Below are 19,132 nucleotides of genomic sequence, written 5' to 3' on the forward strand. Positions count from 1 at the left end.
AGTAAATATGTTTAAAAAGTTTCACTCTACTCCCTCAAATCACATTTTTACTTTAATAATAATAATAATAATAACATGTGGAAATGACGTGCCTCCAAAAAAAAAAAAAAAATCAAACCATCTAATTCACTACAATCAATTTAATTTTGTCTTAGGCGGGCAAATTGTAATTAGAACAGTAGGACAATTTAAAAATGAGAATAGGATAATAAAGAATAACTTTAGTTAGGTCGTAGTGAAAACTGAAACCTTCCTATATGAATCTAACATTTCAATTTGAAATACTAAAAAATAATATAATTTTTCATTACAAATTATTTTTCTCAATACTTTATAAGAAAAATACTTGTTTATAAAATTATTGGGCCACTACTTTGGGTGATTTTAAAGACTTCAATTTAAGAGTTTAGAGCATTCGGTGATGAGCATTGAGTTAGAATTAATAAAATAATTCATACGATTGATTGATTAGAATTAAAGGTATAATGTTTTCACCTCTATTGTATTTAGTATTTTTATTTAATATGTTAAATTTCTATCGTGGACTGTAAAATAAAATTTTTACATCACATCCAAATAAGAGGAACTCTTTTTAAAAATTATTGCATTTAGTATTTTTATTTAATATATCAAATTTTTATCGTCGACTGTAAAATAAAAATTTTACATCACATCCAGATAAGATGAGCTCTTTTTAAAAATTATTCTATAAATTCGAACGCATTTAAAAATTACTCTAGCCAATACAAAGACCCACCAAAATCACCAGAGAATGGAAAACAGGAAAAAGAAAAAAAATTGGACATTTTGGCAACTTCTCTAGCAAAATTTGTCAGTACTCTCATTCCTTTTTCAGGAGAAGACATTGCAAGTTTTGGACTTCCAACCAACCATGCTCTTATCTTTTTCAGCAAATATTCCGTGTCAACTATTCTACAAGCCTTTCATGGGCGAGAGAGTTTAAACACGAGATAGATATAGTCAGTCATTTCATCTGGTCAGAAAAAGTTACACATTACAACCATGTACAATCAAAACTGAACGACACAAAACACTCAGAACTCTACACAAGATGGTTCCCGAAACAAAGCTTAAAGTGGCTGAAATCTGTTTTATCCTACACCTATGGATAACAAAAGGCCTTCCTATACAGTACACATCAGACAGAAAAACAACATTGATCTACTCACAAGCTTCGCTACGAATTGGTAGTCCACTGAAGACTTCATATACATATATACATATGCGTATTACGATTCTATAGTCCCTTGTTAGCAACAGAATATTACACATGTTTTGATTGCCCTGCAGTTACTACTTATAGTCGGATAGTGGCTGGGATAACTTGGGAGGGGAGAAATAATGAAGTCTGACATGGTTGAAAAGTCATATTACCTTTTCACTTCCTCAGCAGATAGAATGGTGTTATGGCTCCGTTTGATAAACGATTTTGCCATGATTTTGGCTCTACACTATTCATCTCACTTTTTCTTTTCTTTTTTTCAATATTTTTACTTTTTACATCACATCAATCATTTTTTATTATTATTCAAATAAAAAAATCACTACAAAATAAATTTTTTTTTATTTTTTCATACCAAACATTCTTACCTTTTCACTTGAAAAAAAAAAATTATTACTTTTTTTCACATCAATCACTTTTTGCTACAGTATCAAACCAAAACCAAAACAAAATCGTTTATCAAACGAACCCTATGTGATTGATCGGTGCAGGGATCGCTGTGAGAGCTACCGGATTTAGGTTTCTCAGGAACAGCATCATACAATGAAAGTAGCCTTCTCTGCAACAAATTAATAAGTTCATAAATAAGCAGATTGCTTGATGCAATTTAACGAATTACAAAATGAAAATATTTTGCTACCACGCTGCTCATAGCAAGAGACTCAATGGGCAACCGCATACAGAGTTTGACTTTGGTAGTTCAATGACATTTGACAAGATGCACATAACAATCATAATTTTGTCTAGAGAATTACATCCAAACATCGGGTATATATAGCATGCATAGCCAGATAAGTACCAATAGAAGAACACCCGAGATCTTCTAATTTAAAATCAATCCAGTATCAATTTTCAAATGTAAATAATGGCAGTAGTTTTAGAACCATTCCATTGAGTAACAATTGTAATCCAGGTAAGAGAACATTCTCAACTAAACGTAAAAGCACCATATTTACTCAACATGAACTTAACTAATTGATCTAGAAGCAAATTCAAGTCGAGATAAAACAAATGATGATCGTATGGCATGAAAAGAAGTATCATATATCTTGATACCAAAATCAAAGTTCAGTTTAGCAGCTAACTGACACTATAAAACCGTGAAGTTTGAAGTAGAAACCTCAAACTCAACAACCAATATGTTTAATTTATAAAAGAAAAGATGATACAATTGATAGCGCTGATTATAATACCACAAACAAGCAATGAAGTTCGGTAAGAAAAGGTCTTGTACTTCAATTCACAATAAAATAGATATGAGGCCTGAAATTTTTAAGTTGTGATAAAATATGAAAGTTGGATACATCAAAAGCCTTGAAACCAATATAACTTCACCACCTAAATTTCATATTCCCTACAGCCAAACTTCATAGCTCTGCTAACCACAATTTCCTGAAATTTTCAGTTATGGACCCTCAATTTTCCACTACACAAAAAAGAAAAAAAAAAACCACAAGCTAAAATGATGGAGCCGGAGGGGTGGGCAAAAACCCGCCCCGACCGGATTTTAGTGTTTTTTTGCGGATCCGGGTTGGATTCCTTCCAACCCGTGCGGGTCGGGGTGGGTTGCAGGTTTGGACATATTTGGGCAGCAGGTACCTGCCCCGCCCATAAGCACTTAAAATGAAAAAAAAAAAACCCTAGAATCTAGATCCTTCTAACCCAGCAGCCGCTCCTCCAATCCTCTCTGGACTCTCACTCTCGCCACTCCTCTCAGACTCACTCTTGTCGTCAGGGCAGGATCTGTTGACTTTGTAAGACATGAAGCGGCGGAGTTTGTCAGGGAAAAAGGTGCAAGCTTGGCCAGCCAGAGGGTATATGGTGTCGGAATCAAAGTTGGCATTGAATCCAAGTGGGAGCAAATGTCTGGATGTTAAGGCATTGTATTCGGGTGGGAGGTCCAATGTGGTTTCAGACACATCATGTGAAGGCATGGAGAAGTCATTTGTTGTAGTGTCGTCTGTGGCGACAGTGGTGGTGGTGATGGGGTTGTAAAAGCAGGAGGAGGAGTAGAAGGTAGTGGAAAGGAAAAGGGTGAGAAGATCTGTTGACAAAAGGAGGAAGATATTGGTGCAGAGGGACTTGGATTTACGAGGAGATTCCATGGGTTTTGTTTCAGCTTCTTGTTAAGGTTTTTGTTGAAGTACCGATCTTGGTAACACCCGACCCGTACAACCCAAACCCGGGCACAGGGACGGATCCAGGAACTTTTATGGGATGGGGCCAAAGCAATTGTTTTTTTTGTTGGTTATTATGATCTTTTTTTTTTTTTGCATCTTGTAATGAACTGATACCTTTTTCTTCTTTTTTTAATCACGGTACTCAAAAAGTGCGACCTAGCATCAATTTCCATTGAACTCATGAAAGTCTAGAGTTAATTAACACTTTAAATGTAATTTTTTTTTTTTTTTGACATATCCGCACAAGAAGGGGAGGAGATTCGAACTATTGACCTCTGCTTCATTAGGCGTGATCCTAACCGATTGAGCTACCTCTTGGGGACAACACTTTAAATGTAATTAACTCATCCAATTAGCAATCTTAGTATTCACATACCAAAAGCCCTAATTTAATTCATATTATACAAATTAGGGTTTATGTCCATACTATGAACAATATTGAAATTGAAGCTTTCAACACATTAATCTAACAACCCGGAGCTTAAATTATACATAGAAATTCACTACACACAAAAGGCCCAAGTTAATTTTAGGATTTTAGCTTCTTACTAAAATTCCCCAAATCAATATGATTTCAAACTTGAAATTCAATGGGTAGAACACAAACTCAGAGAAACTAGAGATTTCAACAAAATAGCAAAATCCCCAAAATTCCATGCAAGAACCCTAATTTTCGGACCCAACCCAAAGTCTCACAAATCCTCACAATTTCTAGCTTCTAATCCCACAAGTATAACGAAATTTACAAGAAAATGGTAAGAATTTTACCTATATCCGAAAATGCCCCTCTAGATTTAATGACAATGAGAGCAAATGGGTAATTTTTTTTGGGGGGCAGGGCCAAATGGGTAATTTTCTTTTCTTATTACCTAAAATTTTTTTGAGGAGGAATTGGGAGGGGCCCTGCCCCACTCAAATTTTTTGGGGCAGGGCCAATGGCCTTTAAATTATTATTTTTGGATGGATTGGGGGGAGGCCAGGGCCACATCCCGTCCCCCCTTAAATCCGTCACTGCCCGGGCGGATAAGGCTCACTTTTCCCGGGTAGTGGGTTGGATATTCCAAACCCGCAGGGTGCGGGTTGGGTAGGGTAAAAGGCGGTTATCCAACCCGCCCCAACCGCACCCACCCCTAAGCAGGATAGTAATACCAACTTTGCTTGGAGTAATGGGGGAAAAACATTTAAATGAAAGATGAGTAATGACCTTCACAAGCCTTGCTTATGAAAATTATAAGAAATGTTGCAATAACCAAGATTAGAGAGATACTCACAAAAAAAAAAAAAAAAAACCGAGATTAGAGAGGTTGCATCTGAATGCCTGTCAGATCAATGCTGCTCTTGTGGTTTGTATTAATGGTGTCATCCTACAACTACAACTACATTTATTCCTCTCTTTCTCTCTCTCCATATATATATATATATATAGCTCATAATGTCAACATATATGGTTGCTAGCAAATGACAAAATTGAATCACCAAAACTCAGTGTTACAAAGATTCAATGCCACAGAAACTGTTAAGACACAAATTTCCAAGTAATAACATATGAACCTCACTCTCATGGAAGATTAGAAGTTCTAAAGCTCATAAAATATATTTTTTTAATAAGTAGTCGAAATATCATTAAAAGTGTAATGTGTAACCCAAAGCAAACTACCACATTGAGTCCATACAAGAAAGCACACCATAGCTCATAGAGAATGCGAAGCCAGCTTGACTGATTACAGGTTCAAAATTACATCTCCATAATTACTATAAGTGGTAACTGTTTTAGGGTTGACAGATGCATCATGAAACATAGTATAAATGAAGCAGAACACCACAGAGAGAAAGAAATACAGGGCATAGAAAAGATGACTTACATGATCCTCAAACTCAGGACTTGTCAAATTGACGGAGAGGTTTCTCATCAACAGCAAAACCTGGGATAATGGAATAGTTCTATAATTCCACCTAAAATAAGCACTTAACGTGTATAGCTTAGAAGGGAAAAAAAAAAACAAAAAACAAAAAAAAAAAACAAAAACTACTTAACATAAGGGACAAATTAGGAAATGCTTCTCGCTTTCAAAAGAATTGAAATTCAAATATCATAATAGTCCAACATAAACATCGAGATCAAGAATAACAAACCATAAATTCTAAGAAATTTACCCAATAAAATTTCGTTCTATCGAGAACAAAACAAATATGTTAAACCCTAGTGTGCAAGCATAAGAGACTGCGGGAGAGAAGGAACAAGTTAAAAGCAATTTTAAATTTTAAGAATGAAAAAGAACTAAACTACAATCACTAAAAACCACAAAAATCCCATTGTGTTACCATTCAGTTTTTTCAATCAGTTCCCCTTCCCCCAGAAGAGAGAAAAAAAAACACACACACACACACAAGTCACATTTCACACAGGGAAAAAGTCATTGCATATTTTATAAGAGAAAGGTACCGTATATAGATCAGCAACTGATTTAAAAGGACTTACTAATAAGTTCACTAAATAAGCATCAATAATGACCAAGTAAAGATTAGTACAAATTTTCTTCTGTTTAGGCTCAGATTTCCCCTTTTCTGATGAGAGTAGCTTACATATTTCCAACAACCTCCTTAAACTCTCCATATGCATGTCACTGCTGAAAAATCTTCTCATACGACTCGGTCTCGGTCACCTGCATATAAACAGCCATCTACCAATGGATCAATGTTAAAATGCCGACAGATGCTTTGCCTCATAACCTATTCACTTGTTTCATCATACATTTTTGGGAGAATAATGTTACTTATCAAAGACACAAAAACAAACAAAGAAAGGCATGAACTATTGTGTGCGTGGGCGTGTGTGCGCAGTTGTGAGCAAAGAAAGAGGTAAGCTACCAGTTTGAACTCCAAATTATTCATACTCCTTAGCCAACCACAACTTTCCACAATAAAATTACTACTAGGTGTTGTATTTCTGCGGGAAATTTACATATTTACACACACAACTACCCAATTGGAAGCCCAGGTTCTCATATGCATAGACATTTACAATATGTCAAACAAACATTGAAAAGAATGCCCATCAGCATGCTCTTCGAAAGGAGTAGGATTTTATTTTTCTTATTGTTACTCTTTAAAAGCACAGTCTACAATCACTTGCACTCATAATAAAAATAGGTTTGGTTCCAAAGGAGCAGAGAGAACCTACAAATTTGATATGGATGGTCAAAGTTCTTATCCACAATCTTGCCCCTACAATTTCAAAATTTTCAACATCTTCTGCAATAAATTGAACTCTATTGCTTCGTGTGCGCTTTGCCAACCAATGATTTATAAGCATCACTCTATATTCACTTAAACTGTTTGGTTATATCAATCCATCAAAGTTGGGAGAATTCCATAGGGGTCACAAGCATAGGGCTTGGAATCTATATTGACCTCCCATATTTCCCTAATCCCTCATGTTTTTCATCATCCTTCCCCCAACTCCAATCTCAACAAAAAATCTAAGATTTATTCAACAAGTACCTCATCCATGCAGCCATTGAGAGGCAAAAAGAAGAAGAGATTACTTGTTTGAGCAACGAAGAATGAGTCCACCATAGCAATCCAGTATTATTCTTAAAAGGTATTTTAACATGTAGCACCCAAAATGGCTTTAGAGTGCCGTGCATCATTAATTACAGCAATAAGATAACAAGCAATTAATAATCAAAGAAATATATGATAATTACTTCCCCTCACAATAACCAAATATTATCATCAGTTCAGAAAAATCAAACCAAGCTTTCATGTCATGATATAAGGATACTAACCCTCCCAGAGGCCAGTGTGACCTTCCCAAATCCATTCTTTCCCACGAATGATGCCTGAACCTACTTAAAACAAAAAATGAAAGCTGAACATCATAAATCAATAAAACTTCACTTGTGAAGAAGAATTAAACAAATTAGTCTCCTTTAAATGTAATTCCTTAATTTACCTTCCACTTGCTCACACTCCCTGAAAGACAGCACGGTGATATTAACATCTACCGGTATCCTGCAACGCACCACAGCTTGATAGGTCTTAGTCTGGCCTCCAGCAGCAACCTCCTTGGCCACAAATGTAATATAATACCTCACCACATCGCAAGCCTGAGACATAGCTTTCACAACCTTCCGAAACTTCACCTGAGGACTTTCAGGCTACGCAACAAATAATATCAGTCACAGAATTAATGGAATATAAAACTTCCCTCTTAACAAATATTCATAAATTGTTTATTTTATTTTATTTTTTAAGAAAAAGAAAGACCAACCTTGTGGGTGCGGATCCAGGTGTTGTATTCCTCAATTGCCAAATTCGAATATAGTATGAACTTGCGGGCTTCAACCAGAGTGTTGACATTGCGTGGTTGAATTAAACCACAAGCGATGACGCCAAGCATGAGGGGAACATCAAAGCCCTATAACAACAAACAACGAACGAGTGAAAGGCGTGTATATATATATATATATATATATAGGAGTACGTAGTGACGAAGCCAATTAATTTTACTTACATCACTCTTCGAAACGTGTTCGACGTAGCGGGCAAATTCTTCGTCGGTTATGTCATGCCAATTACCCATATCAGCATAGAAATCATAGCTGCGCACTTGTTTCTCTTCTTTTTTTGGATGAATTCTCGCTCGCTTCTCGGGCTTGCCGCGGCGGATCTTGTCGGCGTCGAGATTAGGGTTCAGGCGCCTGGATCGCCTAAGAGGAGCAAGAACCGAGGCACGGCGCGTTCGCTTTCGTTGTTGTTTTTCCTCGAGAGGGGGATCTCCCAAATCAGAAAGAGGCGGGTGTCCTCTCTTCTCTTTCTTCTTCCTCACCACCACCTTAACCATCTCTCTCTCTTGACAGAAACCCTAGCAATGATGAATTGTCAGCCGCGCCACAATGCCTCCGGCCCGCGCCTCTTTTATGTTCTTTTTCTTCTTCTTACCAAAAAAAAAAAAAAAAAAAAGGTACAAATGAAATGCCGTCTTTGCCCCTTGTTTAAGGAAAAAAATATATTTTAGCCCACTTAACTATTATTTATTTTGTAATTATACCTCTAAATTTTAAGAAGTGACATTAAAGCCTTATATACTATCATTGCCCGCCAAATTATACATTTTTGCATTTTTCTTTCAGGATAAATGGTAGTTGAACATGGTATCAGAGCTAAAGGTTTTGGAATTGAATATTGGCTCTGTCAATTCACCACCTATTTAAATTAAATATTTCACGTATTATGCATCACTTATTAAAAGGGAGTTTGAACCCACAAGTGAGGAAGAGTGTTAAGGTGTTGATTAAAATATTAATAGTGTGTTTGAAATTGTGATTTTGCAAGAGTAATCTGCGTTCTGCGTTTTTAAAAGATTCCGCAAAACGTAAGGTATTTGGCATTGTGATTTAAAAAGCACTTAATATTAAAAAGGAAAAAAATCTATGATTTCTATAAATACTCTAGGGGGTGCTTATTTGAAAAAGACACAAATTTAAACCAAAATCACAATTTTGCATAACAAATATTTGATAAAAAAATACATTTTAACATGTTTTATCAATCACCTTTACGATTTCAAAAACATAATTTTTAAATACGCAATTATTAAAATCACACTTATTGAAACTGCAATTCCAAACGAAATCTTACCTCTTCTTATTAATTTAAATTTTTAAGATAAATGATAATTTAACAGTGTCGTAAAACACTTAAGAGAGAAAGAGAGTTTTATTTTGTTATTATCCTCCTTTGTGTAGAAATGAGATTTGGGTGTAATTAGAGCTTTGGAAGTTGGGTCTTATTCGAATAGATAATGACTTCACATGTTCGGTTCACCGTTACTAGTATATAAATTGCTTGGATGTTGTTTCCTAGGATCAACAAAACTTTCTTCGCCGGCCATTTTCGGGAAATCGCTCTGCACAATTTATAGTGGTCAAAATGATTTCAGTTCCAACTTAACATTAATTGGGTTGGGCCTCTCTCTCCTCTTTTTATTTTTTATTTTTTATTTTTTATTTTATTACTATTATTTTTTTTATTATTGATAAACGAGCATAAAGCTCAAACAACACAGAGCAAAGCTCTGAAGCAACCATAGCCGAAACTACGAGGTTACAATCGTTAAAGATTATGTATTACATTCCAAACTTATATAAAATATGCTAACATATGACTAATTTTCAAATTAAACAGCAAAGCTGCATTGAACAAACTCAAACCAATGCATAGGTAGCTCTTATTACTCTGCTCTTATTCATCGGCATTGAGGGCAAAAAATCTCAAGCCCTCATCCTCCTCAACCCGAAAGTCAGGATAATGTTCACATCCACAACCCAAAAGTCTGGACAAAAGCAACTACCCTGAAAGGCATCAGGAGGGCAGATCGAGAGAGAGGACCGAGCATTATTACAAACAAAAACAAAATCGATACAGGAAAACAAAACAAGATAGAAAGAACAAAAAAATGAAAGCCAGACAAAATTACAGGAAAATAACCAACAGAAAAAGCACACTAAGAGGATGACAGCAGCTGGAAAGAAGGGCCGATCGAGCGCTCGCCAAAAATTGAAAGCGAAAGTGGGCGTTGGAAGCTCATCGCAATGGGGGCCGCAAGAAAAAGGCCCAGCAAAGGACGATGGGCAGTGAAGGAGGCGCAGAAGAGATCGGCGGCGCACTCAAATAGAAGGTAAAGTTTGAGTGAAACCCCATAAGCATCATTCACAAAGAGTACCTAAACAAGCAGAAACAACAAAAGCAAAAACATAAAAAACAAAAATCCCCCCCCAAAAAAAAAAAAAAAACAAAACATGGGTACGACAAGGATAGTAGATCGGGCACAAAACGGCCGATCCAAAAGCCTAGAGCAAAAAAAGGGGACCAAAGGAGGGGGAAGAGGCGGAGAGCAAAGGAAAGTAAAAAATCGCCCAAAAAGTTAGAGGCATGAGGTAAATAGGTTAGCTCGCTAAGAGAAAGAGGGCAATGGGAGGCGAGGGGGGAGGCAGAAAAAGGAGAGGGGAGGAGGGCTGGAAGGTTTTCCCCCTCCGACAACGCTCTCAGCTAGAGTTGAAACCCTAGCAAAGAGGGAAGGGGGAAAAGAACTAATTTATTCTCTCTCTCTCCTATTGTAGCATTGTATTATACACAAATGTATCACTTTACAAATTAACAATTAGATTTGTAGACCTCACACAAGTCAATGGTGACTCTACAAAGTTAATGGTTAATCTATTGAATTTGTAAGAGAACATAAGAAAAATATAGACTAATTATTGACACCAAACATTTCTTTGATATAAAAGTTAGCATTAACTTATCAGCAAAAATATGTGTTGGGGGGCGGGGTTTCCAAGCACCGATAAATATTAATTTTGTTGGCGTCTTGAAAAGGCTAAAAACATAACATCAGAATAATTTAAGGAAAATGCTTATTTTCCATTTATGGTACTCCCATCCTTTTATTTTTAAAATTATCATTAGTTCTATCCACACATAGATCCCACAAATCTAATGATAATTTTAAAAAATAAGACGATGATGGACGGATATTTAGCACTCATAATTAAAAAGTTTAAGCACCGAGTTGGGTGGCCAAACCTCTCATATATTAATGTGCCTTCTGGATGCCACCAATTATGCCATAAAAATATAGTATCACCAGAACCCACCTTGAACCGAAGGAAAAGCTTGGATAAACTTCTCAACTGTAACAGTTTCCTCCAACACCATGACTGGATTGCAGGATTCTTACAATCCAAAAACTTCTCCCCTTTAGAAGGTACTCCTTAACCCATGCTACCCATAATTAGGAACCCGCCTTTGTAAATAAGCTCCAAATATGACGAAACACTTTTAAAAAATATTATTATTTAGTCTTTTTCAATGTACCATAGACCAACTGAATGTTAAATCTTCCGAGGTGCTGCTGGACTTTGATTTTTATTATCTATGCTTTTATCATGGGAAAAATTTATAAATATAACCCTTGAACTTTGAATATGAGTATCAATTTAGTCCATACACTTTCAATTTGAACTAGTTAATCCCTGCACGTTGCATTTATGACAAATCAACCCTTAATTATGTTTTTATTAGATTTAATAGACGGTTAAAATTGTCATAAATGCAGTATGCATGGACTAAATTGGTAAAACTCAAAGTGTAGGGACCAAATTGACACAAAAATCAAAATCCAAGGGTGATATTTGTATTTTCCCCTTTATCATGTGAGAAATTGCGTGTTTTTTTTTTTTTTTTTCCCTCTCATTCATTCTTTATCCATTTTCAGCTCCTGGAGTTGGTGGTTGCAGTAATCACCAAGAGGCCATTCAAAGGCTTGTTGAGCTGGAACTCAGGTCAAATTCAAAGCAGATTCAGCCGTTTCCCGGTGGTGGCCATGGTCAGGGGATTTATGGTCATGAACTGGACATGGGTTTTGGGTATAGATAGTTGATTGGTGGTTGTGCTTGTGAATATTGCTTGTATCAACGTCTCTTGATCAGATGTGTAACTCCTTGCATCAATGATGGGATTAATATCCTTCTTTCCGGAAAAATTAGGTGGCTTAGTGTAATTATTGGATTTTTCTTGCAATTCGCTTTTACTCAAATTGTGGGTTAATTACACACTTCATCCACCTGTAGATTGGGTGAGGTCAGTAAATATGTTGTTTAAAAAGTTTCACTCTACTCACTTACAATCACAGTTTTACTTTAAAAATAATAATAATAATAATAACATGCGGAAATGATGTGTCTCGAAAAAACAAAATTAATCAAACTATCTAATTCACTACAATCAATTTAATTTTGTCTTAGGCGAGCATATAGTAATTAGAACAATAGGACAATAAGGAATAACTTTAATTAGGTGGTAGTGTATACTGAAACCTTCCAATAGGAAGTAAACATTTCAATTTGAAATACTAAAAAATAATATATCTTTTCATACCAAATGATTTTTCTTAGTACTTAATAGAAAAAATACTCATTGATAAAATTATTAGGCCACCGTTTTTGATGATTTTAAAGACTTCGGTGTTAAGAATTTAGAGGGTTCAATGATGAGCATTGAGTTGGAATGAATAGAATAATTCATACAATTGATTGGAATTAAAGGTACATTGTTTTCATCTCTATTGTATTTGGTATTTTTATTTAATGTGTCAAATTTTTATCATACACTGTAAAATGAAATTTTAGACGACATCCAGATAGGAGGAGCACTTTTTAAAAAGGGAACAAAAAAAAAATTTAGCCCTCCCAAACTACCAGTTATATTCATTTTAGCTCTCTAATGTTCAAAAAATGATAAAGTAGCCCCTCAAACTATCAAAAAGTTACAATTTGGCCACTCTGATTGTCAACACCGTCAAATAGGATGAAAAATGCAAAACGACGCTTTTTTTGAGGTTAAGTTATTGAAATGTCATTTTGAAAAAAAAAAAAAAAATCATTTTAAAAAATAACCCCTAAAAATGACGTCGTTTTTTTTTTTAAAAAAACAACGGTGGTTTATGGGGTGGCTCACCAGCCACCAGGCCATGGGGTGGCCGTCGAGCCACCCCAAAACCACCTTTTTTTTTTTTCCTTAAAACGACGTCGTTTTGGGGAGCGTTTTTTAAAATTGATATATATATATATATATATATATATATATATATATATATATATAAAAAAAAATTTTAGTAATAACTTAAAAAAAAAACGTAGAATTATTTCCTTCCTAATGATGACTAACGGAGTGGCCAAATAACAACTGGTTAGTAGTTTAAAGAGCTACTTTATCACTTTTTTCAACATTAGGAGACTAAAATGAAAATAATTTGTTGTTTGGAGGGCTAAATAATATTTTTCCCTTCTATAAATTATTCTATAAATTTGAACGCATTTACAGATTACTCTTGCCAATACAAAGACTGACCGAAATCACCGTGTCACCAGAGAAAGGAAAACAGGAAAAAGAAAAAAATTGGACATTTTGGCAACAACTTCTCTAGCAAAATTTATCAGCACTCTCATTCCTTTTTCAGAAGACATTGCAAGTTTTGGACTTCCAACCAACCATGCTCTTATCTTTTTCAGCAAAATATTCCGTGTCAACTATTCTACAAGTCTTTCAGGGGCGAGAGACACGAGATAGATATACAGTCATTTCATCTGGTCAGAAACAGTTACACAGAAGATAACTTACCATATACAATCAAAACTGAACGACACAAAACACTCAGAACTCTATACAAGATGGTTCCCGAAACAAAGCTTAAAGTGGCTGAAATCTGTTTTATCCTACACCTATGGATAACAGAAGGCCTTCCTATATAGTACACATCAGACAGAAAAACAACATTGATCTACTCACAAGCTTCGCTACGAATTGGTAGTCCTCTGAAGACTTCATATACATATATACATATGCATATTACGATTCTTGTTAGCAACAGAATATTACACATGTTTTGATTGCCCTGCAGTTACTACTTATAGTCAGAAAGTGGCTGGGATAACTTGGGAGGGGAGAAATAATGAAGTCTGACATGGTTGAAAAGTCATATTACCTTTTCACTTCCTAAGCAGATAGAATGGTGCTATGTGATTGATCGGTGCAGGGATTGTTGTGAGAGCTACCGGATTTAGCTTTCTCAGGGCCAGCATCATACAATGAAAGTAGCCTTCTCTGCAACAATTTAATAAGAAGTGCATAAATAAGCAGATGGCTTGATGCCATTTAACGAATTACAAAATGAAAATATTTTGCTACCACGCTGCTCATAGCAAGAGACTCAATGAGCAACCGCATACAGAGTTTGACTTTGGTAGTTCAATGACATTTGACAAGATGCACATAACAATCATAATTTTGTCTAGAGAATTACATCCAAACATCGGGTAAATATAACATGCATAGCCAAATAAGTACCAATAGAAGAACACCTGAGATCTTCTAATTTAAAATCAATCCAGTATCAATTTTCAAATGTAAATAATGGCAGTAGTTTAGAACCATTCCATTGAGTAACAATTGTAATCCAGGTAAGAGAACATTCTCAACTAAATGTAAAAGCACCATATTTACTCAACATGAACTTAACTAATTGATCTAGAAGCAAATTCAAGTCGAGATAAAACAAATGATGATCATATGGCATGAAAAGAAGTATCATATATCTTGATACCGAAGTCAAAGTTCAGTTTAGCAGCTAACCGACACTATAAAAACCGTGAAGTTTGAAGCAAAAACCTCAAACTCAACAACCAAAATGTTTAATTTATAAAAGAAAAGATGATACAAATGATAGTGCTGATTATAATACCACAAACAAGCAATTAAGTTCGGTAAGAAAAAGTCTAGTACTTCAATTCACAATAAAATAGATATGAGGCCTGAAAATTTTTAGTTGTGATAAAATATGAAAGTTGGATACATATTAAGCCTTGAAACCAATACAACTTCACCACCTAAATTTCATATTCCCTACAGACAAATTTCATAGCTCTGCTAACCACAATTTCCCAAAATCTTCAGTTATGGACCCTCAATTTTCCACTACACAAAAAAGAAAAAAAATAAAAAAATCACAGGCTAAAATGATGGAGCAGGATAGCAATACCAACTTTAAATGGTTGGAGAAATGGTGAAGAAAACATTTAAATGAAAGATGAGTAATGACCTTCACAAGCCTTGCTTATGAAAATTATAAGAGATGTTGCAAGAACCAAGATTAGAGAGATTGCATCTGAATGCCTGCCAGATCAATGCTGCTCTCGTGGTTTGTATTAATGGTGTCATCCTACAACTACAACTACATTTATTCCTCCCTCTTTCTCTCCACACACACACACACACACACACACACACACACACACATATATAGCTCATAATGTCAACATATATGGTTGCTAGCAAATGACAAAATTGAATTACCAAAACTGAGTGTTACAAAGATTCAATGCCACAGAAACTGTTAAGACGCAAATTTCCAAGTAATAACATATGAACCTCACTCTCTTGGAAGATTAGAAGTTCTGACGCTCATAATTTTTTTTTTTTAATGAGTAGTTGAAATATCATTAAAAGTGCAATGCGCAACCCAAAGCAAACTACCACATTGAGTCCATACAAGAAAGCAAGAAAGCACACCATAGCTCATAGAGAATGCGAAGCCAGCTTGCCTGATTACAGGTTCAAAATTACATCTCCATAATTACTATAAGCAGCAACTGTTTTAGGGATGACAGATGCATCATGATTCGTAGTATAAATGAAGCAGAACACCATAGAGAGAAAGAAATACAGGGCATAGAAAAGACGACTTACATGATCCTCAAACTCAGGATTTGTCAAATTGACGGAGAGGTTTCTCATCAACAGCAAAACCTGGGATAATGCCCATAAACCCTCGAAGTAAATCAGCAGCTTCACCAGAGATTAAAGCAAGATAGAAAAATCTAAAGCATAAAATCTCCACTGAAAAAAGTAGGGATAACCATGACTCTTTTTGCTGCTTAACATGAAAACTTTTTTCCTTAATTACTTTTTCTTTTTATGAGTATGCTAAACATGAAACCATGCCAATAATGGTTAAATAAATATATTAGACATTGAATAGGACGTACAGTTTCCAAATTTACTCGATCCATCTGCTTCATTCTCTGTAAGTGACCAGTGGCGTTGGGATCAAAGACGCTGCCAATGAAACTGTAAACTTGAGAGAAATCTGGCATTACTGCATAAAACAGAAAGCAAACACATCAGTAATGTCAGGTCAAGAAAAATCATGAACAGATGAAAATAAATGCAAGCATAATTTTTAACGGAACCAGCAAGTATACATGAAACCGTTGCGCAGACAAAATTTTGGATCCATAAACAGGAAAGCGGTGTAACTGCCAGAAAAATAGGTGTTTCTTACATGTGATCTAAATTATTGCATGGTTGAATCAAGCTCTATGGTACCAAAGGATAGGTGGTCAAGAAATTGCACATTCTTTTTGAAGTGTGGAGCTGATATCGAGTTTTCGAAAGCTGACCAGACAAGAAAGGCTAAACTTTGTAGCCCATGCATTCATGAGCGTTAAAAAGTAGAGGTTATTCTTACATTCACTCAAAAGTATCCAGTGGATGATTCAAGCTTTATGGTAGAAAAGGATACGCTGTCAAGAAATTTAGAGCTAATATGGAATTTGGGAAGATTGACATGACAAAAATGGCAAAATTTCATATGCTCATGCAAACATAAGCGCTAAAAGGTTGAAACAACAAGAAGTTAAGAAAGAGTTACATGTGATGACATTCTAAGTATCAAACACTAGCCTAATCCATGTGATAAAGCCTCCTCTGCCCTACTGAAGCCGCTAAAACTATTTCTTCACACTTCCTCATTTTAATACCTTTTATGGGCTGACAGCTAGAATCGGCCATGTGTGATGTATCATTGAGAAATTGCTTCACAAACATTACAAGGGAATGGTGAAAGCTACAGAAAGCCTTGGGTTTATTAGTGAGAATGATAGATGATTGTTTATTAGACTTGAGAAAAGGAGATGTCATGTATCATTTAGAAAATTCCCAAGGAGAATAAGTAACATATTAACTCAATCCAAACGTACATGACAAAATTTTGTTTTTGGAAGAATCTTTTGTATGGTCAACAGTAAGAACTAAAGCCCAAACTGCATTGCACCCTTAGAGATGCCATTATAACAGTGCTATTACACGATTGGGTATCTTCAAACCATTAAGTGAGAGAATGTGGATTTGTTATTCTCATTGTTATGTAGTTTGGAGACCCTGGCATTTTCAAGACATTAGGTCAACGAGATTTATTCTCGTAGCTAAGTAGTTAAGAGACTTAACATTCATCTTCTGATTATTTTTCTGTCTCAATCATGAATTAGGAATTCAAAAAAAAACAAAACAAAACAAAACAAAACTAACCTCTCTCAGGCTTGCTATGACCCCCCCGATCAATTTTTTCCCCTCTTGGCCCTGTCTTTTGCGTGCTTTCATTACTAATACTATAGCAACAATTATGTGCAATGGTTGGTCCAACCAACCCTGCATCATCTAGAAACCCAGACAAATAAATATACTATGTTAGAAAAATGGGGCAAATAATATTTCTAGAAGAAAAGAAACAACTGGAAAAAGACAGTAGGAACAGTCCAAAACCTTTAGTCACTTGTGAGGTAGCAACTGGTGGCGTGGAGTTAAAATTCCAGGAAGTCAAAGTTAAACTAGTAACTGGATTCCCAGGAACTGATGACGAATCTGGCTGGTAAATATATGCAGGTTCAAGCAGAGCAGATGAAGACTGATATGGCCCAGTAGCTTGGGATACAACTGGAGCAGCCAGAACAAGAAATGAACAAAGGGTTTCTTCGATCTGGAACAGAAATTATAATGTTAAAAGAAAAAATTTGAAACCATGCTAACCATTTTTAGGGGCTTTCTGTGGATATGGATGAGATGCCTTTCTCTTTGGTCGAGGCGGTGGTACATGCTCGCTTGCTCCATTCTTCTGAACCTTCAGAAAGTATTTCTGTGCATGGCTGCGTATCTGCCAAAAGAATAATATTAAAGAAGCCAAAGAAGACCAGCAACCCCCAGATTTCACGTGCGGATATTGATGAAAATGTGTAATCACAAGCTGTTAGGATAAAATGAACGAAACATAACATGAAACAACAGATCCAACACCGACCAAGCCAACATTATAGAATGCTCCAGTTGGTTGTAATTGAGTTCACGATATTGAGAAGCAAATCTATGTTATAAAATGCAAATATTCATCACTAATTCTCCATCACATAGGCTTAGTTAAAAGATTTTCGTCCTAACCTCATACGACAGGGCATTTACTTCACTAATATGCCATTTAGAACAAAGTGCTTGAACCAGTGTAATTACCTGGATAACTGTCTTAGACCCAACAAATGCTTCGATTTTCTTCCAGTCCCGATCAAATCTGAAAGGATTCAAAGCAAACAAAACAAAATAAAATCAGAAAAACAGTCTTAGGAACAGAAGGTTAGCTCTCATATACGGAGGTGACTAGGATGACAATAAAATAAATAAATGAATACATATTTAATACACAATTCTTAAACTTGAAGCTAAAAGCACCTGGAGACTATTCTCCTCGCAGAATTAATTTGATCTAGAATCTTCCATCGATCAAAAAGCACTAGTATTAATTTTCTATCCTTTTCCCTTCATTTCCTCAGTCTTCTCAGCAACCAAACAGAAATAAACTAATTCCCACCGCAGAATTAACCAAAAAAAAAATAATAAACAATTTCGAAGAACAAGTAACACTACTCACAGTTGAAGAGCTTCGAGAAACTTGTCGTGCTCCTGCTCCGTCCAGCTCTCCCTGGACTTGGTAATCGTATACGGCTTCCGGATCTTCTTACTCTGATCGTCCAGGAACGACGCCGTACAAGGATTAGCAGCACCGGTCGTAGTCGTCGTGGTCGATGCGGTGGATGTCGGCGGTGGCAGAGAATTGTGGCTCGGAAGCCCCATATTCATTGGATTATCGAAGAAGTAAAACCCCTGCCCGGGGTTTGGGTTCACAGACACCATGAAGCTTTCGAAAGAACCAGAATCAACGAAATCGAGTGTTTTTCCTTTTTTTGTTTTGGCTTTGCTTTAAGCGTGTGTTTCAGAGTTCTCTTTGGCTTTGGTTAGTCGGAGAAGCACGAGATGTGGTTTA

The 19,132-nt window shown here is 35.8% G+C and overlaps 2 protein-coding genes across 7 annotated transcripts; both read right to left on the bottom strand.

Annotated features, from left to right (window-relative positions):
- Positions 1–972: 972 nt before the first annotated feature.
- Positions 973–8,363, bottom strand: LOC132188830 (uncharacterized). 6 transcript variants are annotated; one of them, XM_059603390.1, is made up of 8 exons: positions 7,940–8,363; positions 7,697–7,843; positions 7,379–7,583; positions 7,212–7,271; positions 6,007–6,104; positions 5,286–5,345; positions 1,396–1,802; positions 973–1,305 (listed from the first exon to the last, which is right to left on the bottom strand). In XM_059603390.1, exons 1-5 carry the CDS (start codon positions 8,267–8,269, stop codon positions 6,064–6,066), a joined length of 783 nt encoding a protein of 260 aa, XP_059459373.1. In that variant the 5' UTR covers positions 8,270–8,363; the 3' UTR covers positions 973–1,305; positions 1,396–1,802; positions 5,286–5,345; positions 6,007–6,063. The 6 variants fall into 6 exon arrangements, with proteins under 6 accessions (XP_059459373.1, XP_059459375.1, XP_059459376.1 ...); XM_059603392.1 differs by having other exon boundaries at positions 973–1,802; positions 6,007–6,086; XM_059603393.1 differs by having other exon boundaries at positions 973–1,802; positions 5,953–6,086.
- A 5,191-nt stretch (positions 8,364–13,554) lies between these two features.
- LOC132188829 (protein REVEILLE 5) lies at positions 13,555–19,132 on the bottom strand. The gene is made up of 9 exons (XM_059603388.1): positions 18,740–19,132; positions 18,325–18,382; positions 17,851–17,974; positions 17,587–17,757; positions 17,353–17,481; positions 16,032–16,141; positions 15,733–15,792; positions 13,973–14,091; positions 13,555–13,882 (listed from the first exon to the last, which is right to left on the bottom strand). The coding sequence occupies exons 1-8, from the start codon at positions 19,000–19,002 to the stop codon at positions 13,984–13,986; spliced, it is 1,023 nt and encodes a 340-aa protein (XP_059459371.1). The 5' UTR covers positions 19,003–19,132; the 3' UTR covers positions 13,555–13,882; positions 13,973–13,983.

This window comes from Corylus avellana, chromosome ca7, assembly GCF_901000735.1.
Source record: "Corylus avellana chromosome ca7, CavTom2PMs-1.0".
Lineage (NCBI taxonomy): Eukaryota > Viridiplantae > Streptophyta > Magnoliopsida > Fagales > Betulaceae > Corylus > Corylus avellana.

What these genes read in the sequence shown, in the direction of transcription:
- LOC132188830 (XM_059603390.1), bottom strand. Translation starts at nt 8,269, where the DNA reads ATGGTTAAGGTGGTGGTGAGGAAGAAGAAAGAGAAGAGAGGACACCCG. An exon ending in AACACGTTTCGAAGAGTGAT is followed by an intron (nt 7,844 to 7,939) that starts GTAAGTAAAATT and finishes TTGTTGTTATAG; the next exon opens with GGCTTTGATGTTCCCCTCAT. An exon ending in GGAGTGTGAGCAAGTGGAAG is followed by an intron (nt 7,272 to 7,378) that starts GTAAATTAAGGA and finishes TGTTTTAAGTAG; the next exon opens with GTTCAGGCATCATTCGTGGG.
- LOC132188829 (XM_059603388.1), bottom strand. Translation starts at nt 19,002, where the DNA reads ATGGTGTCTGTGAACCCAAACCCCGGGCAGGGGTTTTACTTCTTCGAT. An exon ending in TTTCTCGAAGCTCTTCAACT is followed by an intron (nt 18,383 to 18,739) that starts GTGAGTAGTGTT and finishes GAATCCTTTCAG; the next exon opens with ATTTGATCGGGACTGGAAGA. An exon ending in TCATAGCAAGCCTGAGAGAG is followed by an intron (nt 16,142 to 17,352) that starts GTTAGTTTTGTT and finishes TGTTTTATGCAG; the next exon opens with TAATGCCAGATTTCTCTCAA.